General features: G+C 46.8%; 8 protein-coding genes across 8 annotated transcripts; 5 read left to right on the top strand and 3 right to left on the bottom strand.

The window, feature by feature from the left end:
• Positions 1–3,249: 3,249 nt before the first annotated feature.
• Positions 3,250–4,001, top strand: F4822DRAFT_435435 (uncharacterized protein; the record flags this gene model as incomplete). Its single annotated transcript, XM_051462178.1, has 2 exons — positions 3,250–3,439; positions 3,502–4,001. 2 exons carry the CDS (start codon positions 3,250–3,252, stop codon positions 3,999–4,001), a joined length of 690 nt encoding a protein of 229 aa, XP_051308359.1.
• Positions 4,002–4,131: 130 nt separating this feature from the next.
• On the bottom strand, positions 4,132–5,956 carry F4822DRAFT_435434 (uncharacterized protein; the record flags this gene model as incomplete). The annotated part of the gene is made up of 2 exons (XM_051462177.1): positions 4,132–5,375; positions 5,434–5,956. 2 exons carry the CDS (start codon positions 5,954–5,956, stop codon positions 4,132–4,134), a joined length of 1,767 nt encoding a protein of 588 aa, XP_051308358.1.
• Positions 5,957–6,476: 520 nt separating this feature from the next.
• Positions 6,477–8,429, bottom strand: F4822DRAFT_423464 (uncharacterized protein). The gene is made up of 3 exons (XM_051459977.1): positions 7,640–8,429; positions 7,428–7,587; positions 6,477–7,380 (listed from the first exon to the last, which is right to left on the bottom strand). The coding sequence occupies exons 1-3, from the start codon at positions 8,340–8,342 to the stop codon at positions 6,696–6,698; spliced, it is 1,548 nt and encodes a 515-aa protein (XP_051308357.1). The 5' UTR covers positions 8,343–8,429; the 3' UTR covers positions 6,477–6,695.
• A 1,824-nt stretch (positions 8,430–10,253) lies between these two features.
• On the top strand, positions 10,254–12,924 carry F4822DRAFT_441027 (uncharacterized protein; the record flags this gene model as incomplete). Its single annotated transcript, XM_051462818.1, has 6 exons — positions 10,254–10,499; positions 10,553–10,662; positions 10,710–11,876; positions 11,932–12,039; positions 12,098–12,664; positions 12,717–12,924. 6 exons carry the CDS (start codon positions 10,254–10,256, stop codon positions 12,922–12,924), a joined length of 2,406 nt encoding a protein of 801 aa, XP_051308356.1.
• Positions 12,925–15,054: 2,130 nt separating this feature from the next.
• Positions 15,055–16,228, top strand: F4822DRAFT_423458 (uncharacterized protein). The gene is made up of 3 exons (XM_051459976.1): positions 15,055–15,457; positions 15,515–15,834; positions 15,883–16,228. The coding sequence occupies exons 1-3, from the start codon at positions 15,289–15,291 to the stop codon at positions 16,138–16,140; spliced, it is 747 nt and encodes a 248-aa protein (XP_051308355.1). The 5' UTR covers positions 15,055–15,288; the 3' UTR covers positions 16,141–16,228.
• A 318-nt stretch (positions 16,229–16,546) lies between these two features.
• On the top strand, positions 16,547–16,997 carry F4822DRAFT_435430 (uncharacterized protein; the record flags this gene model as incomplete). Its single annotated transcript, XM_051462176.1, has 2 exons — positions 16,547–16,864; positions 16,932–16,997. The coding sequence occupies 2 exons, from the start codon at positions 16,547–16,549 to the stop codon at positions 16,995–16,997; spliced, it is 384 nt and encodes a 127-aa protein (XP_051308354.1).
• A 1,273-nt stretch (positions 16,998–18,270) lies between these two features.
• F4822DRAFT_439300 (uncharacterized protein) lies at positions 18,271–18,435 on the bottom strand (the record flags this gene model as incomplete). The annotated part of the gene is made up of 1 exon (XM_051462622.1): positions 18,271–18,435. One exon carries the CDS (start codon positions 18,433–18,435, stop codon positions 18,271–18,273), a length of 165 nt encoding a protein of 54 aa, XP_051308353.1.
• Positions 18,436–22,765: 4,330 nt separating this feature from the next.
• On the top strand, positions 22,766–23,248 carry F4822DRAFT_435429 (uncharacterized protein; the record flags this gene model as incomplete). Its single annotated transcript, XM_051462175.1, has 1 exon — positions 22,766–23,248. One exon carries the CDS (start codon positions 22,766–22,768, stop codon positions 23,246–23,248), a length of 483 nt encoding a protein of 160 aa, XP_051308352.1.
• Between the last annotated feature and the right edge of the window lie 3,354 nt (positions 23,249–26,602).

Here is a 26,602-nt window from a genome sequence, read left to right as displayed (position 1 = left end):
TCTACCCAAAAGATACGAGAATTGGGCAAATTACGGGAAGATTTGAATTGCCTGGTAGATATCAGGATGGGTGGGCTTTAGAAATCACAATCCCACACACTATGAAGGCTATACATTTTTACACGCGCGAAGACGGCAACCTATTCAGGTTAATCAACCATTCTTGCCGACCGTTATCGTTCCTTAGGAGTTGGAGGTTGGTTACGGGCCAACGGAAGTGTGCGACAGTCAGTGTGAAATGGTAGACAAGGCTCGCCAGGCAGGAAGGAAGCCGGATCTCGATGGATAGCGTGGGATGCATGAACGTTATGATGCATCGAAGCAGATGCGGAGATAACAGACACTAGGCTTTTTCGTAGTTGTAGGTGATATGATGTATATGTTGTACCAAAACCCAAGCAGCTCATAGCTGAGGGCTCCAAGACGCCCTGACGATCTATTGCAGAGCAGCAGGGATTGGACTAAGGTCATCTACGCCACATAATTGAGCTACGACTCCTAGTTCGTCTAAAGAGTCCCTAGATGCGGGTCCCAAATGAGCAGTTCAGTCTACCGGAATGTTTTCATGTTAAATCCGCGTATATCCTACTGGCGAAGCCGGAGGGGGCGTAGTGCAACATAGAAAAGGCCTCTATCAAGCGCGGATACCGGTATAAATATACTATCCAACGCGATGATGGCACTATTTCTTATGCATGGAACACGGAAAGGGGGTTGCAAGTTTGGTCTACCAAGACTGGGGCGATGCTATTATTTCCTACCCTATTTGTACACCCGTCACGTAGTGTGCGCACACCCTAGGGACAACCAACGCACCACACCGGTCCTCACATTTCATAAACATACACCCGTCACGTCGTGTGCACACACCAGTCGAGGTTGCGCTCAGTCAGCCTCAGTAGCATGGGTTTGATCAAATGACACCCTAGCTTCCCAAGATCAGTACATTCTCTTTGTCTCGACGGGTATTTCTAACTTCCTGATGATAAAGAGCTGGCATATATCTACATTGGCCCTAGGGAAGGTAGGTGTATCTCCATGGTTTGGCCCTTGATGCTTACCTGCCTTAATATCCTCGTTTCCCTCCACCTACCATTATTCCGAACACTCTGTCATAAGGTCTTTGGTCTAACCTAACCTAACCTACTGGAGCATATCGAAGGCGGAACCGAGTCCCGAAGCATGGGAGGGTCTTATGTAGCAGGAATAGGCGGATCGCTCCCTAAAGTCACTTAGTAGACACGCAAGATGTTTTGTTAATCGGTGTTCTTTCTATCCCCTATCGCCACGTCAAAGCTAGTCGCAGAAGTGTTTTGAGAGTACAATTTTCAATTTTGTTACAGGACATCGCCGAGTCATTGTTTTCCTTCTATCTTCCGCATGTTGGCTTGGTAGCCACTCACCATTAGCCTAGGGGCCTACCTTTTTATGAAGACAAGGTTTCTATAAAATATTCGCTAATTGCTTCAAATCCTGTATAAATAGCACCCAACTAGGTACTTAGCTTATTACGATACTGTATTGCGACTCGAGAGTCCAAGTTATATTTCCCCAATGCATCTCGCGTTGGCAACAAAGGTAACCGCTTAATGCAGTATATGCGCCGAGCTTTTTCGAGTCGATTCTTGGAGGCGGCGTCTTCTCCAGTTTCTGCATGCTCTGGACTTCGTTTCTATATGGTTAACCATAACGTAGCATCGGCGATCGTGAGATTACCATTTGGAAACTTGGTCATGTTTGATTCGAACAGCGGAAGCACAGGATGCAGACAAGCATTCATATGGGGGCGGCGCGCGCAAGTTCCGCAACCAAGTTAGAAGCTTTATAGGTTGCGTAATCGTAGTGGCCTCAACCAAGAGACAAGTTCCCCAGCTCGGTCATCTATAGCTAGAATGGCACAATAGTGATATATTTCTAAACGCCTGGTCTCTCCGGGATGTATATTAAAGTGTCCCTTTGCCGCCAGATAGAACTTGATTGCCTGTTTTACAGATAGACAGTTCCTGGCCAATTCATCTTATAATTCTCTCGGCTGTCTGACAACATATGAATTAGAACTCACGACATTTTTAAGTTACTCTCCAAGACAATCACTCAGCCTCAGAACTAGATATTTCACACGCTCGTATTCTCAATAGCAGCTTCCGATATCTAGGTTCACTGTATGATAACCTATACTATCAGATATATAGTTTACTAACTGGGTATCCGTATAGCTTCAAGCACGACCCCGAAAGTATGAAGGCATGTAGAAGCGACTGGGTTGGCGTTGCTGGACAAGATTACGCCGAAGAGGACGACGATGGCACGGTCACCGTCGTAGGCGGGTCTACGCAGGGCGGTAAAAAGGGGACTACATCTTCTCACAATCAAAGCACTTGATCTAAGCAATGGTGTTGATGGTTGACAATGAAGCATAGTCGATCACGATCTAAGAGAATCAAAGACTATATAAGTAAATCTAACTTGCTTCTCGGATCTATTGAAGGGTTTTGCATATTTCACCAGCTCAGTCCCCGTTTCCTGATACGTGAGCAGGTCTAGCAAAGGATCGAAAATTCGGGTCGAGAACCGAAAACATGAGGGTATTCCGTTCAGGAAGCTTAGAGGTCTAATCGCTCCATACGTGCTTCAGCAGCCGATCTAAGCACCAGCAACTGATTCCACAGTTCCTAATTACTTCCTAAGCCATGAAAGATGTCTTATCCTATGCTCTACCCGAAACCTTGCACTTATGACCCTCTATGTTGCTCATAATAGCATTCTTTCCAGGAAATATCCGAGATCTCCTGTTTTGGTCTTTAGGACTGAATAAAAATGAAACCTTGGTCAATTGGAATAGCCCTGCGTGGCATTAACTTCTATGTGGGTCAGTCATAAGCGCTAACTGGGAGTTCTCTGATGGCTATTATTTTTGGTCTAGTTCTGCTCCCGAACCGGTTGGAGCTGTAGTTATAATCCGTATATCACGTGCGTCTGAAAAGACGAGAGGGGTGTGTGGGAATGATTCCCGAGGCGTGAATAGATGAAGTTAGTGCTAGAATTGCCTATCCCTGTCCTTAGAGGGGGTTGGGGAACGAATCCCGGGGAGTGATTTAAATGGTTGTGCTATGACTCCTAAGCGTGGGGGATCGGCCCATGTGGAGTGTGTGCATGAATATTTCCTCTCAGCCTCACTTTTTAGACAAGACTTCATTCGTTTCTGAACTGTCCCAAGTGTACATTTCCTGTCTATTACCTAGCAACGCCATGTCAAATTCAGAGAATACCACTAAATTGCATCAGCTGCCTTACTGGCAGGTGAATGTTTCGCCCGACCAGAGAACCGAGCAGTGTCCGGATTTCTTACGGGATATATCAGATAAGGACCAACGCATACTGTCAACATGGGACAATGATTATCGGCGCGACTCATGGGAACAGGTCAAAGAAATCGTAGGTTCGTTATATCATTGCCATAGCATTGAATTACTTACAGTTCGCTCATTGTGATGAAATTAGCTCGGAATGATCTTGCTAGCTTCCGCCGGGTCCCAAGTGATCTACGACGTTATTTGGAGTTCAAATTCAAAGTTCAAAAGGAATATGGATCCATATTGAACTATGTACGACAGAAACGCCTTAAATGGCAGTCTGACACCCCATCAGGAGAACCTCCGTTCAGCAACCCGACCGACTATACCATTCTATGGAATGACTGGCCCTATGGCATCAGCACAGATATCACCCATCTGGTTGTCTGGACCAAGTTCGTTCTTGAGACCGAATCCATAACCGACGATATCTTGTCATCTACTCGTGCTGTCATAGAGAACTTCGTAGTTAAGGTCTTTTGCGACAATGGTGGACCCGAGAGGAGCAAGGTGATCTGGTTTAAGAATTGGAGCAGCCTGAAGTCGATTGATGGTATTGAGCATTTTCATGTGATGCTTTACAAGGCAGATGGAGATTTCATCGGCAGAGTCACTTGTGATGATCATCCTCTTTGTGTTTCAAGCTAAGATATAGTTTAGAGCTTGCAGAGCAATAATTGCTATGGTTGGAAAGATAATAACACTTCGTTAGACCCTACCTGATGAGAGGTCTTAGGCCAAGAAATCCGAGGCAAGCTATCAATCGCGGACTTGAGCTTCATTCACAAGTCCCTATGTCACAATTCTGCCTGTACAGCGACTCCTTGGCCTCGGCCATGAAATATTCACGCTCCACCGCCCCCTCGCCCCATATGTGCAGCGCAGCCTCAACAACCGCTTTCCAATGGATTTGGGATGCCCTCTTCTCATTTAATTCCTCATAAATCCAGCCCAGGTTGCGATGTGCATACACGCCCGCAATGTCTAGGCCCATCCGTGACGCGTCGCAGCTGCGTATCACACTGTCAAACATCTGTATGGCATGCTCATGCAGCTTCTGATGCATGTATATATCGCCCACCTTGAGCATATATCCTCGCGTCACTTCGTCGCATTGGCCGTGGGTGCGCTCCGACTCAGCTAGGAAGCGGAGCCCATACTGTTCAGCCGCAGCGTAGTTGCGCCGTTCGCGAAGGAGAAAACACAAGTCGACGCGTAGAAATCGCATCTCGTCGTCGGCGGGGTTGAGCTTCTCTAGCCCGTCCATAAGAAGCAAGAAAGCCTTCTCTAGCGTGCTCTCAAAAACCTCTTGGTCCTGCAGATGAGACAGGATTACGAAGAGCGGGTGAAGGCGGCCAAGCCGCACTTCCGTGAGGCTTGTAAAATATTTCAGAATACCGGCGCGGAGCTTGGGGAAACGACCCCACCCTTCTCCGCCAAATATGCGGAGGATCAAACGGATCATGCTACGTGATTGCTGCATCAGAACAGCGTCCATCATTTGGCAGCCTTCGTTCATAAGTTGCCATGCATGCGGGGTGGGTTCTTCCACCATGATTCCTACGCCGTAAATCAGCTTGTTCTGCATGCTTCGTAAAAAGTCGAATGCTGCCTTCTCTTGTTTTAGACTTAATATAGTGCGTCCATCGGCGTAGCGTCGGATCTGCCGGAGTACAACTTCGACCCGGTCCATGGTAGAGTTAGAGGCCAGTGGTCGCTCAGAGTGAAATATCCTATCGTGTCGCAGGGGCACCAAGGAAGCAGATGTATTACTCGCTCCGATATCCTTCTTTTCCGACTGAGTGAGCCTTCGATGTGTGCCCAGCACACCTTGACTGATCGATTCTGCGGTTTTTATATTGTGAATGTCGACCACCGAATCCGTCGGGCCAGTTCCAAGCGAGGGATTGGGGTCTGGAGAAAATGGGCTGTCCGCCCCTAAGACTACGGAAATATCTATCGTGTTGATGTCTTGTATATCGCAAGGATTTTCATGAGAGAAGCGACTCGACGTGGCTATACCTGACACTATAGTTAACTGGTTACTATTTATGCTGATTGATTTCTTACTACCACGTACTATCGAGGGAGTCTACCGGCAAACGAGCGACAGGCACAAGACAGGGGCAGAGAAGTGTGGTTTCATGCTGCTTGATGAAAGACACAAGCCTCGACCTCTCCATTAGGTTAATCTTTTCCAGTCTGTTCTTTCCAAGAGCGATGACGAGAAGGAGCGCATGCGCAGACGTTGTGACATTGGCCACCAACCAAATCAACTTGGTATAGCTGATATGTTTCCATTGCGTCAAGCCATGTTTGGCGGAGTTCAGGCCGCCCCTGATAACAGCCATTCCGAGGTGATTGGCGTCCGCTATTAGCTCGCGATCAGACGAGGTCAAACCATACTCCTGGATCTTTTCTGCTTTCCGCCGTACGTCACGCCCTAGGATAAAATTTTCTGCTACGCCTACACCACGTAGCCTAAGCTCGGCTTGTAGCAATTCGGTAAGATGTTGACTTTCGATGATAAGTCCTTCGATTTCCTCGTTGTTGAGTTCTCCGTAACTTGTCCATAAGGGACTTGACTGGACCAGAGTGGGCATGATTTTTAGGCTTTCATCGGCCATAAACTTGATATGATAATGCTTTGCTACGCCTTCAGGTGCACTCCGTGGCGATATCCTGCTGATAAGTGATCCCTAGTTGGGCTGGTGTAGAATATGCGGGGTACTGATTAAATCCGAAGTAACTCCGGACCAAAGGAAAAATCTCGTGTGCCATCGCGTGTCTTCACGAATCTTCTGGCTTAATGGTATAATTATATGTAGTATCAGCTACATCCTCCACGAGCTGAAAACGTCTAGGTCTTGCAGTATCATTTCTTTATATTAATTTAAAAGGTGAGAAACAGGGAACTTCTGTTAAATTCGGGATGGTTGACAATATATGTAGTAAACTGCTTTACACAGTAGCCGTGCCCTAAGCTTAGGCTAATATACGCCTAGCTCCATATCCATAACTGCTCTCACTCGAATCCCAGTGTGCCTTTCGGATATATGCGCACCCATATGAAGAAAAGCGGACATTTGACTCGCCTGATACAGGATGTCCTAGGGAGTATAACCAATGGGGGCCATGTCTTAATGGCCATCAGAGTCCCAACCTCATCACTTTCAAACTGAACACGCCTATTCTCATCGCTCTCGACCATCCTAACGGGTATGAATATGCTACAGAGTACACTGTCTGGAGCTCTCACGCGGCCAAATTCCAAATGGACTAACAGCGCCTCCCAGTCATAGGACGGCTGCCTAGCTACTATTTGGACATTGAGGTACTTTCTTAGTTAGCACGGGCATTTCCATAAGTAGGGGAAGAACACACCAGCGACTTGATGGCTTCATCCATTTTCCTGTCGAGGACACTTGGCCATTGCAACTCGAAAATCCGTGCTTTTGCAATAGGCCCATGCTGGTCAACATCAAGCCGAGCTCCATAGCTGAGTATGTGGTCCACGTTGGCTGTTACTCTCGGGATATGGTCGATTGTGAACTTTTGCGCGCTGTGAATTAGCTCGTGGATGTTGGGAGCGATTTCGATGAAATAACAGTCATATCCTGTGGCCACAAAGTCGTCTCCACCTAGGTTCCAATGGTGAAGGTCATCCATAAAAGAAGGATTCATAAAAGACCTGCGCGATATCGAGTCAGGCGAATATTCAGTAGCTGGTGGGTGTGTGCTATCCCTGATCACCTGGGTGCGTGCGTCTTGCGAATGCATCTCTGCAGCGTCGACTGAGATATGCAAACCCTGGTTGCCGTCCGTTGCCTCGTTGCCATCCAATGCCATGTCTTGTTCTTCGCACCCGTCGGCAGTGATCTCAGAAGTAGTTTTTTCTATTCTGCGGCGTTTCGAAGGGCGTCCCATCGTCGGACGTTCAATTTCGTAAGCGGAAAAGGCCGCGTCCCATGCGTCGACCTCAGATATGGACACCTCTGTCCCCAATGCTGTATTAACAACCTCGATACTATAAGCCGAGTTAGCTAAGTTACAAGGTGCTAGCATTTGACTCGCCTCCACTGCCCGCGGCTGATCTTCCAAACAAGGATCGGAATATTAAAAGGGATACGAGCCTGTACCTCTTCGGGTGGGCTGCAAATTGGGACAAGTCTGGTAAAATCCGATGAATCTCTGTGATGCACGCACTTCTGATACGCATGGATATGCATACCGCCTATTGAGTTGTGGTCAGCAGATGGTCTTGTATTGATCTAGCGACAACATACAAAGGAAGAACAGTTCCCAGGCGCGATGCTCAAGACCACTAGAGACAAGCTCTTTGATCCTTTGGATCACCCACAGAGCACCTCTTCGGACTTCACGCAAATAGGCTGACCCTGCCTTGGATGAAAGAAATGCCCTCATATCTTCCTCGACAGCATATTTGTCAGCTCCCGTTTCTAGAGCTACGATGCAGCAGCAGATATATAGCAGTGTGCCGAAATGGAAAATTTGCGTTGACCGTTCCCGATGCTGATTGAGTATAGCCGTATAATTGCGATAATTTTTAACGATAGCAATTGAAGTCATACTATGCTCCGATGTCTCGTTGTTTTCGTGTGGCATATAGGGTGATGAGGAGCGTGTCAAACACTTAATAGAGGCAATAACGTCAGCCTCGGTTACCATTTGCAGAGTTTCCCTCCTTTGTCTCCATCCGGCTTCTGTGGTTGGGATGCGTTCTATCAACGGCAGAAGCGCTGTCTTCCATGGAGGTTTTTGTTCCGGAACTTGGGCTTTAGGAGTTTCGAAAACGCTTGTTAAGAGACCGTGTTGCAGCTCTAGGCCGCGGCTTGCTGCGGAAGTGGATTTCGGACGCAATTTCTTGAGCTCTTCTCGCAAGTCATAGACATTGGCTTCTAAATATTCAATATATCTGTCTTTAGAACCACTGAAGTTATCAATACGCGTGCCTTTCTGGGGACCCATTTTCTAGATCTGCGTTTACATGACTACCACCCAGAAACACACAAAGTAGATAGAAAAACACACTCGCACGATTCCTTCAGACAAGACACGCCATACCGAATTAGGTCTGCCCTCAAGGGCAGACCTAATTCGGTATGGCGCATTTCTTAACTCCAAGCCAAAATTCAAACATGGATTGGGCTTGTTGCTTGACCAAGGCCTGTACGTCTAAGTGGAGACCGACGATCTCCTGCCATGTTAGCCACCTTGTTACATCTCCCATGCAGTATATGCTGTAAAACTTCGTACCGCCTTGCTTGCTGTTATTACTGTTAAATTCTTGACCATGTTTCTCCTGGTCTCGGTTTTAATATTCTTGCTAAAACGTTGCTTAGCGCTACTATTAAAAGGCAACTATTTCTTAGCCTGCTGTCCCTGGATGTGCTAGAACGTATTCCCAAACTCACTTCTGCCTCCTTCGTAGCTATTCCTGGTGCACGGGCTGGGTACATCGGCCCAGGAGAGCTAATAGGAATTCCAATCATATGCAAAGAACCTCGCTCAGGGGCTTTCTAGTCACGAATTACTGGCTAATGAAAGCTAGCTCCGGCTTTTGTGCATATAAGTCTGCCCAGCCGCCCCGAAGGTTTAGAGAAATGCACTTTCGTGCAGTTCGCAACCTCTCATTCCATCCTATGCTGTCACCTCCCCCGGAGTTGCCATATCCCCAAACTCTGATTGGCCAGACGCTGCTCCTCGACCATGGCTTCGGTACGTACACAGATTTCCTTCTCGTTCTTCGCAATACTGACTTACATGACCAGGCTGTAACTCTCGAGGTATCTCCTTGCAGTAACGGGGAGAAATTCTCTATCCGATTAGGCAAAACGGAAATAAAGGTGTCAACTGAGGTGATGCGAGGCTCTGTGCTCGGCGAGGAGATGATCATCAGGTCATGCAAGCCATGGTGGTCCCGCGCTTATCAGCTCCTCCTCTTTTACTACAGGAACTTCCGCAGTGGATGGGTTGACCAAGGGAAGATCTCTATCATTACGCAAGACGGCACAGGAATGCCCTGTTATATCCTGGATTTCTCTGGCGAGAGAGTTTGGATCTGGGGGGAACTCAGTTACTGGTCTGCACGGATATTAATCTCCAGAGGAAGATCGCTGGAATAGCGAGGAGCCCTCAAGGGATATGTATTATATTTCACAGATAAGCGAATTGGCCGGATGGAGAAAGTATTTGGTAGTCCTGCAGGATATAGCCTCGCCTGTACAACAAGATATGCTTTGATTTAAATTTCCTGTACGGCCACTGTTGTGGTTCTCTGAATCTTGTATTCTCTTTTTTGTATCTACCTAGGTATTCTGACACCATCTCTGGTCTTACATGACCTACAACATCTGCTTTTCTACCATTGCCGTGACAATGAGGCGGACATCCCATTCAAAGCTTAAGCTTGCGTCAGCGGCCAATCGCGTCGGGGTTCGTGTTCTCCACACAGTCTGTTCGTCTAACATAATTGCGAAGTTTTGGTCTGTACCTCGCCGACGCCCTCTGCCACTTTCATCATACGGTGCACATCGTACTTGTACCATGGCCGTCACGGTGCTGCCAAGACAGGTTCTATTGCCATGTCCCTTACCACAGTGATAGACTCCGTTCCTTCCCCCAAAAGGAAACCTGGGATGGCTGGAAGTAGTAACCGCATCGAGTGTATCTCCGAGAGCCCTCGACATGGTTTGGGACAAGTCTAAACCAAAGAGAGAAAAGCTTGCTGCCCAGTTGGTCCTGGTGTGGTGGATGCTTATCACAATCTACTATTCTTCTAAGTGAGCGAGTTCTTCATATATGACAATACCTTCTTACCACCCTCATAATGATATCCAACATTGCGAGCCTATTCTGCCGAGCTCTTCCCTTTCACATATGACCAGCAGGTTGGCCTGTCCGCCAAACATGAAGCAGTATCCTAGCCGCGAAAGCTATCCGCGGTACAATCAAGGTAGCTATATTGCAGCAAGTGCGACAAGTCCTGCACATGGCCTCCCGGCCCTAATGGATCAGCCTATCTCGGCAGTTCACAACTACGTACCACCGCAGGCAGAATATCAACATCAAGCTCCCTTGTACCCAGTCACAATTGCCAAACGGAAAGTGCTGCGGGCTTCCCAGGTAAGATCGTATTCATGAAGCATTTGCTTTTGAGTTCTGACCTTGCATACCAGGCTTGCGATCTCTGTAGGGAGCTGAAAGCGAAATGCGATGAGGGACGGCCATGCAAGAATTGTAGGGACAAGCAGGCGAAATGCCATTACCAAGACCTGCCAGCAAAGCCGTAAGCTTTAACTAGTCAAGAATGGTTCGCAACTAATACAGAAATAGAAAGGATACTATCCTCGATGCGATTCGTTCTTTGGAGGAAAGATTAACCGAGACCTTTCAAGCAAAACTAGAGGACACGGAAAAAGAAATACTGGCATGTGTGAGAGGGCTCACACTACACGAAGAGCCTGACTCTAGGGCACCCGCCTCTGTCGAACAGATCGGAGAAGTTATACGGGAAAACATGCAAGATGCCCTGGCAGACGAACTATTCATGCCTATCCGTCACGCGGTTTCGAATTGGTCATCTGTCCGTGAATTGGTGCGTAATTCGTCCTCCCGGGTCGGCTACCGGAGCATATTATCACGGAGAGACGTCAATGAGGTGATCCATCCATTAGTTGCGTCCCCTGCTTCCCCTATCGATGGATGGAGCCAAGCCTCTGCTTTGACGCCGCCACCTTCCAACGATTGGCACGGGCGCAACCCTAATGCTAAACAGGATCCTCGGTGGAACCCGGAGACGGTACGGAGATACGTACGGAGTTTCAAGGACAACGTCCTCAGCCTTTATCCCCTTATCGCCCCTGCGGAGCTTGATATCATGGTCGCGGAATTTCTACACGAGCGATTTCATATAGACACCTACAGTCGGGTTACCCCTCCTCTTGAGGCTCAATCGGCAGGCCAGAAGAGGAAGCGATCGTTCGTGATGGATGAGCGATATACCTCCATTCCAATTCCGAACCACGAGCGTCTCTTGCGTACCGAGGAAGATGCTCTTATTCTACTCGTCCTCGCTCTTGGTAAGCTCTGTTTTCGCCGAGGCAAGATCTCCGACGTTGCTGGGGAGTCCAAAGCACAATCTCGTAACCATTCTCAGCCGACACCCAACTCACCGATTTCACCGGAAGAAGACAGGAATGGAGACATACACGCAAGCGCAGGCCGACATTCTTCTCTACCAGGCGCTATTATGCGCGAGATTCCCTATCCACATTCAGAGGTGCCAGACCCAGGTAGGATGCCCAACTTGGACTCTTTAGACTATTTCACGCTTGCGGTGGGCACTGGCGAGGTGGGCGGTCGCTGCCAGCACCAGAACGTATGCAATCACGTCTGCATCCATCTCCTTGCTGGCTTGTACTACGCTAGTCTAGGACGCCTTCCGGAGAGTTGGTCCTACATTTTTCTAGCAAGCCAGAGAATACAAGCTATCGTCCAACGGTCTGCACCCCAATCCTACTGCCTATATTTAAGACGGGTATACTGACTACAATAGCACCTTTAATAAACTACTTCTCTCTCCAATGGGTAATTCATATGCTGGAGAGTCGACCGAGGATAACCAACTCATCATTAATTTTTGGACATGCCTGGGACTAGAGAGGTAGACGCTCCTTGATACGTCGTACTGCATTCGCTATTAACCTTGGTCTTTTAACTAGTGATATTCGCGTTACATTGCCTATACCTCCGTCGGGCCTCCAACAGTACGAAGCGAAGATGCCGTATCCGAACCTAGAGCTTGCCACGAGTCGAGGCGTTTCCCAGCTTGTCATAGGGTGTTACGTAGCTCAGCTGTATCTTCGGAAGCAGCTGGTATCTGTGCACAGTCCATTGAAATATACAAGATGCACGAATCGAGAAGACGCCATTATAGAGCTGCAAGGGGCACTCAAGAACTCCAGAGATAAGTGGGTGCCTCCAAGTTCGCAATGGAAGGACGGCGACCCTCCGCCTAGTGATGCGTTATCCGCCTGCCTTCGCGCGAGGTACTGGGACATACAAGTTGCTCTTTATCTTCCTTTTCTTGAAGTTGTGCTCGAAAGGAAACCTACCCCTCCTGGTCTATACCGGAGTATTCTAGCCTCTAATGCAGACAGCATAATGGACTCTACCACGATATCATTTGTCAAACTGGCCATCGAAGCACTGTTCGAGAGCATACAGGCTTTTCGGGGATTGGATAAACAGCACCTAATAATCTTTGGCCTGCCACGGATGGCTCAGACGTACGTCATCATACTATGCCCACTTTTCAATCTACTCATACTAACGATCTAGTCAATGTGAAAATCTCCTGGTGCTGGCTGCCTGCTCCAAGAACGATATCCTCAGCAGGTTCATCGACCGAAAGATATTGCGCGCTCTATTTAAGTGGGTCATATCGTTGTTCCAGAGGATCGCTTATCCGACCAGTGCGCTTCAGGCTGAGATGAGTAGCCTCATTCGCCTGGCGGACTACCTTGATCTCATGCATGGTGACAAATGAGACGGCGCCGACGCCACCATCTTTATAGAAGGCATGTATAATATTTGTGCCAATAAGACTGAGCAATGGTACTTGGTGTGTATATTATGAATAATATCATTGTAATTAGTGTAGCTCTGCTGTCCACGCCGGAACGTTCGTCTCGATAGAAGCGCCGTCTAAGAGGGAACCTCCCCTGTGGCCGGCATAAATACCGTAGATGGCTTAGCTGGGGCGCTCGCTCTTGCAAGTTCCGATCGCCGACGCAGGTAGGCTGAATTGTTGGATGCAATGGATAGTCTCCCGGATCTTTATCATGTCTGCTACAGTCTCCGTAGATCAGACTTCTTAAGGCCGATCTGAGCTGGGCTGGCCGTTGCCGGTAGCTATGTGACGATAGCGTGCAGGGTATAGTGTGATTAATATGCGGAATACCACACTAATGTGGTGACGTGACTAACGGGGTGTAGGCAGACCGGTAGCAGACAGCCATCGAGCAGCTCGTATTGTACTTGCTGGTCATGCTGTGGTATCTGACATTGAGATACGGGAGCCAGGACTGGGTAGATGCGCGTAGACCCAAGGCCGGCAAGTCTTTGGTGCAAAATTACTGCCGGATACTCCGTAGGGAAGAGGTTACCGAAGCTGAGTCTATTCTGGGGTAGATACTTAACTCCTTGGTGGTGGTGCTTGGACCCACCCATATTATGACAAGCTTCATCTATCTTGGGAAGAACAAGAGCTCTGCCAAAGGTGGTTCGAAGTGACCATTATCCCCCAGTCTTATTTCATCGATTCGATTACCATGTATTGCTATGTATAGACTGGAGGCCATCTCGTAGTTCCATGTCTGTCTTAGCGTCGCCTCTTGACCGCCCAAGCGGGTGACCCCTGTTCGAGCTATAAATATGGCAACGAGAAGCTGAGTGGCTAAGGTTCTCGCCATAGCAGCAATTTGATTATATCCATGTACGGGCTCAAGCAGCTGTTTGAATCACGTACCCTGTTTGCTGCAACGTAATGCATTCCCTGTTACTTCGCCCTTGTCGCCCCTTCCTCCCCCGGTCGCTCGGCGAGAGGCACAACGCGCGTTAAGCCCGGACATGAAGAAAGCTTTGTAGCTACGTTGTAGATAGTATTGCTTACAACAAAGAGTGGGAGAACTAGCCCGGCTCTGCACTTGTTGAAAACTTAGCCGCAGGAGTATGATAGTACTACGCGAACATGCTGAAAAGGCTTCCACCCCATTAATCTCTAGCGTGGGTTCCTCTCGTACGATCGAAGATGTTACAAATCGTACGTAGGACTTGAGGTGGCGCTCGAGATAACATGTCGACAGGGCCAGGATAGGAGCGGTTATGCCACCCACTGGAGATATATGCATAAGATCGGATACATATACGCTGGGGTCTAGAGATAAGCTGATTCGGGTGTATATCGGTGTCCTTACCATGGCTCACGCACAGGCGACGCTAGTATATACATTCCTAATTCGGAGATTGACATGAGTGGTCTACTAGGGGAGGGCCGACAGCCCAAGGCCTATGGAAGAGCATGACGGGACGCTTACGGCCCAGCCGGGCCAGCCTAGGCCACAGTCATGCCTTTCTGCAGATACAGGTACCGTACTCGCTACATTATAAATACATGGCGAAGCCACTGGAAACCTGGTAGTGGATAGCAAGCGCAGAAAATGGTCTCACTTGTCTACCAAGCATGAGAATACCACACGCCGCAACTAGCTGGCTGCGTGTAGGATGCAACCGTAGTTATAACTTGTCCCGTACATAAGAAACAGTGCCGGAACTATGTTTGACATTACGTGCCTACAGGTATCCGTGCTTAATAGAACAGCTCTTCTGTTACACCACGTCCCCCATTCCCCCTATGGCTTCACTAGCAGAATATGTGCCGGTTGAACCAGGGGAACGCTCCGGTAGGTTAGACTCCTTATCGGGATCCGTGTCCAGTGACTCGTCGAACTGACTAGAGGACGTAGCTCAATTAGGTGGCGTAGAGGGCCCTAGGATGGTACATACTATGTGGAGAGGGGCATAAGCACGAAAGGTCCAGCAGAGTCGATGCCAGCTGCGAGCGGTAGCGGGGATAAGAACAGGTAATGGAACGGCATCCTATTCTTCGTATTCGGCCAGACCCCAGTTCTCTTCCTCTCATTTTGCTATCGTACTCGTACAATCTTCCGAGTCACAATGTCCATAGTACTACACCGAAGAGGAGGCTTGGACCTCACGAACAGGTGGGAAGATAGCAAAGAGCCTGTCATCACCACAGATTAGAGCAACGAACTTACCAAGACCATTTGCATCTCAACAGGGTTCAAGACAATACAAGTAGTCGTAGGTAAGACGGTCTACAAACCTGGAGATGTTACTTACAAGATATATACGGCTGTCAACGGAGAACGCCGAAAGATGGAACTGCGACCTTATGCAATGCCGATCATATAAAGACTTGGTATCTTTAATCCAAGAGCATGGTGGCGACGATACTTCACGGGCACTGACATTGCTTCTCTCCTATGAACATGCCAGATGTAAGTCTCCCCTGGTGCTCCTTTTTACTTCCCAACAAAGAGCTAACACGTAGACAGGGTGGAAAACCGGTTCGGCTAGCATCGTTGGCGAAGCTACCCTCGGAATCGACCCCATTCCCCACGACGCCCAGACCATGCCGGGCAGCGTACCTGTGCCTCGATTGATTGTTGCCCAGTGGGATACTCTCAGCACCAAAATCTCGGACCAGTGGGCCCAACAACTATTCCAATGTCCAGATGGACTTGTATACAAGCTGCTGATGTCTCAGGAACCCACAAAAATCCACGCCGGTTATATCGCGTTGCGTGTCTTGGTAGACGGAAGCTTGTGGGTTGTAGAGGATCAACGCAGATGCGGTAAAGAACACTCGACAGAGGTACGTTTCCGCTCCATTCCTCCCTGTTCTCATAGCTCACTAAGCAAGGGATATCCCGTTCCCGAAGCCATCAATACGATTGAGGATGGCCTGAATGAGCTATTATTTGTCTTCGCTACTTCGTGTAAGAAGGTGGGATTCGAGGCTATCTATAGGGAGTTAGACCAGACAGCACGGGAGTATCACGACAAGCTGATGACTACAGACGCCGACCCTGGATACAGTGACGCGTCTCTAGATTGGCTTCCATCACTCCAGAAGCTCTGCGAGACTAAGTGGAAACGACGAAACTTCTCAAAGGAGTGACCACCAAGTATCAAGCAAGGGGATCTGCCTTGTAACGAAAGTACGAGCATTATCTTTGAGATAGTGTGAGACCTTAGCATAGTTAGACCCAAGCACATATCCTTATGCTGTATATCCTAGTGAAGCCGAGTGATTAGCGTACGGGCGACCTTGTTACCATGTGTCCAATAAAGCATTCAATGGAGGCCCGGTGCCCTGGAAGCCTATGCGTGAGTTTCCTTGATGCTGCATAGATCTCGATGTCATATAAATGATGGCCGGCGTGGACGCTGCAGTGGGGGCGTTGGGGCAGCCTAGAATCGGACCACTTCCCCCACCCATAGCGCCCGCACGACATAATATAATAATGGTTTCTATTGTCGGCTATCGTACTTACTTTGGATACCCATCTGTCTAAGCATCCGCCATGTCCCCTCGCGCGCCATTGAAGGATCATCTACTTCACCATCTGTCCAAGTGTTGTCACTGCCTCTCTTGGAGTCTCATCCTATTCTCTACGCACCCACGTCTGGTTCGACAGTGGGACTGGCTTGATATAGATGGCCAAGATCTCAACGGTTCGCTCCTTTTGTCCCGAGCTGGAATCTCCTTCCTAAAATCGGTGCCTGGCCTTCTTATTTTTGGCTTCGCCATCGCCTTAGGCGTGGTACCTGCCTGCACGTTGATCTGTGCAGTTCATTTGGTCTCTATGTTTATGCAACTGTTGCGTCTTCTCATAGGCCTTGTACGTTCCCAGCCGTAGGTCTCTCGCTGTGGAGGCCTCTGGACGCCGCTAACGTAACTTATTACAGCACGGCATTTTTGTCGGAACATGTCTGAATGCTACGCTACGGCCTCCCCGAAGTACCGCTACGTGACGGATTTCGCGACGGGGCCGGGGGGGATGGGGAAAAGGGGGCGGGGTTCTACGGTATTGGGTGGGGGTGCAGTCGTTCATTAGATGGAGCAATGGATTGAACCCTCATCCTGTGATGAAACCTACATTGCCTATGATCCTAGATCTTCTGTGGTGGCGACTGTGAATATAGGATGTACATCGTTAGGTGAAGCTGGCCTGTCCTGCATACGCCAATACAGCGAGAGATATTGAGTTGTTGGTACTACCTTCTCCACAGGACTTGAAGGACTATCGATAAATTCGTAAAGATTTACGCCATAGGAAATAACTCAGGCACCATGGGAGATAATGCAAATGCCAATATCTACCCACACTTACTCACAGTCCCGGCTGGCTCTTAACTACAGCTCCATAACCTAGGTACGATGGAACTCAGATCTGGGTTGGACTTTTGTCTGCATCCTATACTTGTCCCGCTCAAATCAAACATAACCAAATTTCCAAATACTATATCAATGATCGCTTGCGTATATGCGTAACCCGTCGCTTGGCGATCTTCGTATGACTATGTTACGTCGGCCGCAGTAGAGGCTAGGCAAGGTTCTATTATAGGGGTAACTGAAGTCCAACTGAATCCGTCCTTGACAAGCATGAGGGTGTCCATCAGCAAGGGCCATATAGGAACTACCAACGTAGCTCCCGAGAGTACCCAATACCCAGTACCATGCAACTCTAGCACTTCTTTTGGTCGTGGAGGTGGCGTTTGAAGACGAAACTGATCTGACCCGCATTGGCTAGTGACCGTTAAGGCAAGAAATCGGAATGCATATATACTACCATATCTGCAGTTCAAAAGGACCATCGATGAATATTTACGGGCTTGCCTTAATGAGCAATCACATCTGAGTGTTCGCTTCGTTTATGCCCTTAGCGATAGCTCACGAAGCTTCCACATCTTCTGAGGCATCCAGTATTATGTATAGATTCAAAACGAGTGACATGAATGATTTGAGTTAGTTTATAATAACGCAGTACTAACAACTTATTTCCTCAACTTTAGAGTATAATATATGCCGTAGTCTAGATTTAGCGATCCTTTATATTTCTGATACATATACTAGTCTCGAGGTCCGGCCGCCGAGAGTGAGTTGGCGCGTAGTTGGCTCTCTTTCCGCTCGCGGTTAGCTGTATATGAATATTACAGGATGATATATGAGACGTGGTAGAGGATGAGAGCGGACATACCATGGAGGTTGAGTAGCGAGACAGCAGCGTGATCCAACACTTCGTTTCTATACATTATGAACACAAGCCCGGCATGTATGAATCTTGCAGTATCTACATTCGAAAATCCACCAGTGGGGACCTGAGTGACATAGATTGCAGGTCCATTGAATGAGTGTGCTATCGGATTTTAGCATCTTGGAGGAGTGTGCACAGTTGCTTCCCACAGCCATGTTTAAAGAATGTTGGCAGAGGGAATGGTTCGGAAAGACTTCTGGACCTTGTAGTATGGTTACTTAAGAAATTTGGATTTTTATGAAGTTCGAGTAATAATCTTGTTATTCATTGAAGTATTAAGAGCTTGTCATCGCCACCATGATATATGAATACTTACGAAGACTAATACCTATTGCCACGTACGCCCAGACCGTCCGCTTATTTTCTTTCCCCCCATGACAAGACCCTTCAAAAAGGGACATTGGACCAAGTATTACCAAAGACAGGAAGAACTTGAGAGATCCTCATTAATTCTACTTTTGAAAATCGAACGTAGCCTATTATAGACGACCTTTGATGCCTGGATCTACTCAGAGTCCTTCCAGGTTCTTGTCCGGAACCAAAGCCGTTTAGACAACCTACGTGTCCCCATCTCTGATACGCTGCATATGCATCTTCTCATCCGATCCGTCAATGAAGTACGTCTATCTGGATTTTGATTAGAGAATGGCGAAGCTTACGCAGAAATCTATGATTACTTTGACTGATGCAACCAAGACTTTGGCATCCTATGCTTGCCACTTCTTGAATCGCTTCCAATACCTGGTAAGGGAGGAAAGCCCCTGCGGGGCCATTATTACCGTAAGTTGTCTCCAATAGCCCAACATGCCCTGCGCAATACGCGACCCAAGAAACGCGTTCACGCCCACACACACAATATTATACAGTAGAGGCGAGGGAAACGGAACGGAGTGGTAAACTCTCACTTATCCTTCAGCAGGTGGTGAAGAGGCATTAAACACTCACTCAAGCATCCCCATATATGGTAGGCATTGTCAGCCTGGCAGACTCTTATAAATATGTTCACGGGATCTTGTGCTACATCGTTGAGTCCCAGGAGATGGCTATGCATTCTTGACCTCCACGGTTCAGCAGGGTATGGGCTCGTTGTAGATATCCCAACCCTTATCCGTGAGGCCGTGCCAAGATTAGCAAAGAGCCGTAAATACAAGTTCTGGGTCCTGTATCATGCAAGTGGTATCACATCATGCCTGTTCTTGGAGGAGGTTGCTGACGGATTTAGGAAATGGGTTGTGACGGGATTCAGGATTTGTGACCTTCTGGTTCCCAACCCTAGTTAGCTACGATATTAACCCCACCATCTGTTTCGAAATCATTGACGACCACTTCTACAAGTTATCCAATCAGATGGATTTCGAGATCGGAGAGACAAACTGGACCTCCTTTTACTTTACCATTGCTTCCGCTCCCCCCGGATGATCCTAACCCTAAGAAAACCCAGATTATGGAAAAGGCTTATAGCTAGAGAAGGGAGCATGTGAAAGGCCCTATTGACAATAGATGGGGATTCCTAAAGCTAGAGAGAAGTCAGTCTTTATATAATGTTTTCTTACCTAGTTAATACTGCTTAACGTGGAACTTGTATTTCATAATAACAAGGGTTTATAGAAGTAGGCTACACTTCCCCTAAAATAAGCTTCACCATAGGATAACTAGGTATGATTCCTATTTCATGAATATTACCTGCCTAGCTAAATGTTAATATGGTAATAAGACATGTTCACCATCTATGCATGAAGTACCCTTACCCTCCTGTTGGGTCCCGATATGGTAATACACTGGAGTACAAGTAATACTTCTATCTGAATACCAATCAAAATAATTAGTTTGCCCATGAGCCGTGGCTGCAACAAACCCCCAAGGCACATTATAGTCGAAAAAACAATCTTCATCAGTGTCATTTAGTTTCTTTTGAGGGTCTTTGCCACTTGATTATAAACTACTATGAATTACTGGGTTCTTCTTTTATAGCTTATGGCACACCTTGACAAATTAGTCACTGGGTTTAACTTTGTCTCACGCTACTTCTCACTGCTCAAAGGGCGCAAAGTTAACGTGGGATTTCTTTTCAGTTTGTTCACTAAACTATCAGACCTTCTGGGCGCCTAGGAACAAATCCAGGGATCGGTGAGTAACATTATCCAACAATGCCTCATTGCTACCGTGTGCATCGTATGTACGATTCGAGAAGAGCATCAAGCTGCTCGGAAACGACAGCGGGTGCCGGCCGAATCCCGTAGTACGGATTCCGAGGATCTGTACATTTGGCGCTAACATCGGATTGCCAACCCTTCATGAGAAGTTGGTTAGCTGTCCAGAGTCTGAACGCCTCTGACAGAAGACCGTGAGTGGATCTGATCCGCGAAGCGCGCGAAGCGACGCTCACAAGAGCATGGTTACATTCTATTAGGCATGCCGGTAAACAATCGCCGATATACTTATCAATACATCCCGCAAGCAATTCTGGGAGTAAGGGAAGCGTCTCGAGGGATGCCCATCCGGTAGGTGTTTTTTCCCAGACCAAAACATCCTCAGGCCGAGAAGGGACAAAAGCTCGAACTCTCATGGACAGGTCCGGCCCACCAGAAAAATGATAGAGTCGCAGATCGCATAGTTTCGCGACTTTCTCTAAATGGGTCCATGTTGGTTTAGATCGATAGCCAGAGATCCCCACTATTATCAGCACGAACGAACAAGGTCTGATCGAAAGACTTTACATTTTGAGAATATCGGCATGTCTTCGAGGCGAGTTCTCAAACATAGGCGGTAGACCGAGTCTCTCTGACATGCGTGACAAGTTTGAGGCCTATCGCCCAGACACTAGGATGCTTAGCGCCTCTCTCTCATGTTGTGAACTGCTGACGACAAACCTTCTTTCTCTGAACGACACAGCGAATACACCGACCCTGAACAGACTTCGTTAGTGTTGGTAAGGCTGCTGTAGATTTCTGAGGTCGTTGTGATGGCGGCTGGAGCTTGGTGTGGTGATTGTGGCTCTACAATGATGCTCGAGCAACACGGACGAACTTCGCGCAACGTTTGAGAGCTACCAACCAACCTGAATGGTGGTAGTACAGCGCCAATAGAGACATGATGGCTGGTGGCGGGGTGCCTAGGTATCAAAACGTCTCGAGCTATGCATTCGTCCCTGGAGATTTTGGGAGCTGGAAGACACGCATGTCCGGTGTCGTCGTCAATGGGTGTTACTACTACGCTCGTAGTGTCCTGACGATATATCCCGCCTAAAGTGATATCATACGGACTGTCGAAACTTGCTTCTAGAAACAAACTACGAGAAGGAGAGAAGACTTGGAACCAAGAGGACTCGATGTCAGTTGGTCGGACATCGGGTTGCTGGCTCAGCTTATTCATTTTCCCAAGTGTAAAGAATAAAAAGTTTCTCCCCTCTTTCATGATGAGCATATAGCATATTGGTTTCAGCATCGGGAAAAGCAGGACGACTCAGTATGTACATCCATCCACAACAGAGACGATTCGATATTACATAAGCATACATTAGTATGTGCGACTAATCTCTTCCCCGGTGTGTATCTAACATTATCCTGGCGTACTACATACTAAGCAATGTGCCAACGTGTGCGACTAATCCAACCCCCTGGCTTTGACCTAAATGTTTGTCTGGAACACGGTACCTGCACCTTGCCCAGACGAGATAACGGTGCTAAAAGGCTGATTAAGGGGCAATAAAACTCCCTATTTTGGGCCGGCAGGGCCGAGGAAGTAACCAACCATAAACTTTCATGATAACTAACGTTCGATCGTACCCTATTGTGAAGATGCTTGAACGTATACTTGTGGCATTTTGAATTGGTGATGTGTTCCTAATGTAATATGTACATGCATGCCATCACCCCCATGTCCCCGAACTTTTATAAGTAATCTAGACTGATCCGATAAAAGGGGCGGTAGAAGCGAAGCCTGAGATCTTAAACTAGGTGGCTAACCAGTAGGGGGGTATTGATGTAAGATCAGGTGGGGGTTTATCAGGTCTTGATTTAATAAGACCTTCGCCAGGATACATTGTATGCTGACGACCTCATAGAGGTTAGGATCTCGGCATAAATTATATCTAAACAAGCCAGAGGCGCGTGTACATGTTGGTTGACCGCAAACGGCAAAATCCAAGAAGGGTTGTACGCTCGAGAACCTATAAGGTACCTAAGTTATAGGAGAGTATGGGCGCGATCTGCGTGCGTTCAAGAACATCCATCACATTAGCGTATCAAGGGTTTTGGCTTGGCAAGGGATAAAGATCCCTGCTGGATGAGCTGGGAGTGAAGCAACGGATAGAGGTAGACGATTACGTACATTCAAAGAGATATACTCTTAGAAGTATGTCTCTAGGCCTTAGGGAGCACTACCCCTTTCCAACTACATATATGTATACATCTACCGGTTGTCATCTTCTTTCCCTTAAGTACCACTTCCCACTTGCCAAGCTCGGATCACCTTAAGAAGATGGTAATGTCTAGCACCTCTCACCAACAGTCAACGAGCGAGCCATCACGGGCGTCGCCACAACCGCAGGCCTCAGAGACCCCTAGCAATCAATCAAATACCTACATAGACGACAATGATTCAGGGTGGGAGGATGCCATTGAGGAAAGCGACAAATCAAGCATAGACGACATAGTTACCTTGAAGTGTGTTCCATCGAAAGCGAATCCTGCCCGTCAGATGTCACTCATTAGTCTTATGTTTCTGACTGACTACCACCACCGCCATCGAGCTGCTCCTCTCTCGCCCAGTGAAACGAGGAAGAACATGTTGGCTACGGAACTGACCGAGTCACTACGACGTCAGCTACTGTGTGAGCGACAGCGCCACACCTCGCTTGATGTGGCCAATTTGAAGCAGTGTCCGGAGCGAGCCTACATGGAAAACGAGTCTTACCCCAGGAGCTGCGACCAATATTGTATCTGTGACTACCACACGCACGGCTGGTAATCGATTATCTGATCCAAGGTCAACCATACCTGATTCTCGATCGAAAATATTAAGTTTGCGCAGGCTCCCCACGACTATTCGAATCTGTTGACAACCAAGCTCGTCATCTTACACAAAGTCTCCTTATCTACCGCCCATTAGCTACCTAGCATCGGACGCGAAAAATATCGAGGAAAATCTACGCTCGCTCTATGTTGAAAAGCGACACGCGCAAAGGGGATAGCATCAGATATTGGTGTTCTATGAGAGGGACTATATTAGCGGGATTGGTTACGACGAGATTTTCTATATCCTGTCATAACCTAATCGATTGCAACCTATTTTCCGACTTAAAAATGGAACACAATTGACCAATCATGGGTAAAGTCCGGATGGATGTGTAAGGCTCAGAAATTACGAAAGTACATCCAGATACATCCATTAGGGGATGGATGTGCTAGATGTGCTGAACAATGAACATATCTAAACCAAACCAGGTATAACCAACAGGAGAAGGAAGGAGAAGCATTACCTATATAAATCACATCATCTCCTATGTAACTAATTATTCTCTCATAATTCTTTAATTATTAATCTAAGATTATCTTCCCAATATAGTGAGAGGACTCCATACCTCTCTAACGAACAGAATCCATTTTACCACTTGACCTACTACTTGTATTATTACCTTCAGATCAAGACATCCCGGATCAGCCAATCCAGTAACGACTATACCTAGTCAGGAATATAGGTTCGTCACAGCATTTAATTAAAACCTTCCCCATAAAATTCCTAGAGAGGTTTTTATTTGTTTATATAGGTACCTAGGTTACTATTATATTGATTAAAAACTTTAAACCCCTTTAATTACTGGCAAGCATGTCTCAATGCGATTCTGGGAAGCTCCCTAATAAGCTAAACATATCTTTCCTAGGCACCTAGTGCATTCTTCTACTTTCTCATCTAGATAATCAGAGTATATAATATATAATCCCAAATCTCCTGCTAAATACTTCCTTAACAAACCTCCCCTTATCCTAAACAAGCCTTCTAACGTTTCTGGATCATCTATTCCTTTATCTAAGAACAATATCTAGTGAATGTTTAGATTAAGAGCAGCCTCATATAAGCTTGCCTTTGCTACTATGTCTCTGTTAATATATATAAATATATCGATTCTCCTTTTTTTATAATTTGGATCAAGATGTTCTAGTAGTTCGCGGAGATTTCCCCCTATTCTTTTAGCTCTTGATATAAAATCTTCCTTTTTTATTCGTCGAAGAGCACCGAGAGATTCTAGGAAAGTTGGGAACGGAATTATCAATGATGGCAAATATCGATCTATCTAATATAAAATCATATTAGGTTTTCTTGCCCTAGATTCAACATCAATATCATAACATCACGAGGATTTACCACAAGGCCGCTAACCCTTATTCCTTTATTAAAGAGAATCAATAATGGTTTATAGGTAGCATATTCAGGTCATTGAAATGCAAATAAAGTCTCATATTATACGGCTGTTAACGCTTTATCTATGATAAGGAATAGTTCTGTCTGACAACACGTTTTTGTCAGTGAATCCTAAAGTGCAGGTAGCAGAACCTGCTTACCAGTAGAGATGATCTTAATAATAATGTTAACATAGTCCTTCTTTTGTAGAGATTGAACTTCTTTTATTTTGTTACTATGATTCTATTTAAGAATAAGTGGTTTAAAGCTGTAAGTTACATCTTGGTTTACCTTAATGACCAAATGATATACCTGCTTTCCACATTAATATTAATAAAGTCTCATTAGGAGAAAATTACCTAGGATCTATAAATAGAACCATACGTCCCAAACAAAGCGGCGATCCCATATGTTTTCAGTTGACATTCTGTGAAGTTTATCCAAGAGTCATCGGCAGACATCAATTGTAAAATGAGAGATGTAATGACTTGGGGGGTTATGTCACTGACGTGTAAATAAAATGAGACCGGAACAACCTGGAATAAATCCCTAGGAATTATCAGATACATCCTAGTGATTACGCCTCCCATATACATACCAGAATTGGTTGCGATATTCGCGAAGATAATGAGGAATATCGGAAACGATAGGGTTATTTGCATATGCGGCCCATTGCGCTTTGAGGTCGGAGAACTGTACTAAAGGGCCTTTTCAAGAAATCCCCTGAAAAAACTGTTTAGATTTATATCAGATAATAATTCCCTTTGATATTTTAGCCGCAGCAATGTAAGGTCCTGTTCAGTTGCCGGCACTTTATGCTTGTCACGATAATGCTGTTCCCAAGTTTTCGCATTTTGAAGATTGGGAGGCTGGTAGGTACAATGGGATACGATACAATAAGGCAGAATACCGAGAGGTTTCTTCCCTTCAGCATCTAACCCTTGGCATATACGTTGGTGGGAGAGATGGACTCCATGATCCATGGAGACAAAAAGGGAATCTGCACTTTTGAAACAACGATTGCATTCCCAATTGGGTCTCTTATGTTTCCCCATTTGAAAAAGCTTAAGATTAGCCCGCAAATAAAGCGTCAGAGTATGGACAGAATCTCCCTAAGAGTCCTAGGTAGTATATAAACTATTACTGGTAATATGACAAGGAAAGATAAGCCAATTTCGAACAAGAAAGGAGGGCATACTTCTAGAAGACGAGAACCCCTAAATGGCGACCGAATTTGGAATGCCCATTGTAATATAATCGTAGGTCCTTGGCTACATCGGAGGAGACAGAAGTAGTTATTAATCCGCTACAAGTCGTATTCGCAATTTCCCTGTATGATGCTAAAGGAAGAGCTGAAATAAAGGTTACTATACATGATAGCTTTAAGAATGTAGATATAAACCAGGCTTTCCCCCATTACCTAGGGTATACATAACCTATGTAAAATCCCCGTCGCCCTTCACAGCATTTTTCCAAATCCCAATTACTCGCGAGCTTCTACCCTCCATCAGCACATACGCGGTAAGATTCGCTTAGGTGTTACCGTAATCGCATCTTCCTAGCTAGGTAGCTACCATTTGTTTGTTAGCTTCCATTGGTGCCCAGTACCGATTGCGCGAATCGACCAAACATTTCTCTACGCCCTCCTTCAAGCGCAACCAACATCCATTACACAGTCCTAGATCGCGTCTACCCAACGTCTACTTCCAAATTTAACTAAATTCCTCGTTCGAAACCTACGACAATGGCGACCGCTCGTAAACGCCCACGGGCAGACATAGAGGAGAGCCAAGCGGAATGTCCTTTTAGTGTTTGTCATCCCGACCCGAATGGAAAAGAAAAGAACGCGAAGCGCCGGCGGCAAGAATCCGAGGAGCACCCACAACCTAAGATATTGCCTACACCTTTTGCATTCTCGGGCAA

Source organism: Hypoxylon trugodes (genome assembly GCF_022578975.1).
Source record: "Hypoxylon trugodes strain CBS 135444 unplaced genomic scaffold F4822scaffold_19, whole genome shotgun sequence".
Classification (NCBI taxonomy): domain Eukaryota; kingdom Fungi; phylum Ascomycota; class Sordariomycetes; order Xylariales; family Hypoxylaceae; genus Hypoxylon; species Hypoxylon trugodes.
Note: the sequence above shows the minus strand (reverse complement) of the source record. Positions and strands in the feature narration are given on the sequence as shown.

Coding starts and splice junctions, on each gene's coding strand:
- F4822DRAFT_423464 (XM_051459977.1), bottom strand. CDS start 8,342: ATGGGTCCCCAGAAAGGCACGCGTATTGATAACTTCAGTGGTTCTAAA. Junction 7,588..7,639: donor CTGGGAACTGTTCTTCCTTT/GTATGTTGTCGC, acceptor ACAACTCAATAG/GCGGTATGCATATCCATGCG. Junction 7,381..7,427: donor ATCAGCCGCGGGCAGTGGAG/GCGAGTCAAATG, acceptor CTCGGCTTATAG/TATCGAGGTTGTTAATACAG.
- F4822DRAFT_423458 (XM_051459976.1), top strand. CDS start 15,289: ATGTTACTTACAAGATATATACGGCTGTCAACGGAGAACGCCGAAAGA. Junction 15,458..15,514: donor CTCCTATGAACATGCCAGAT/GTAAGTCTCCCC, acceptor ACACGTAGACAG/GGTGGAAAACCGGTTCGGCT. Junction 15,835..15,882: donor GTAAAGAACACTCGACAGAG/GTACGTTTCCGC, acceptor TCACTAAGCAAG/GGATATCCCGTTCCCGAAGC.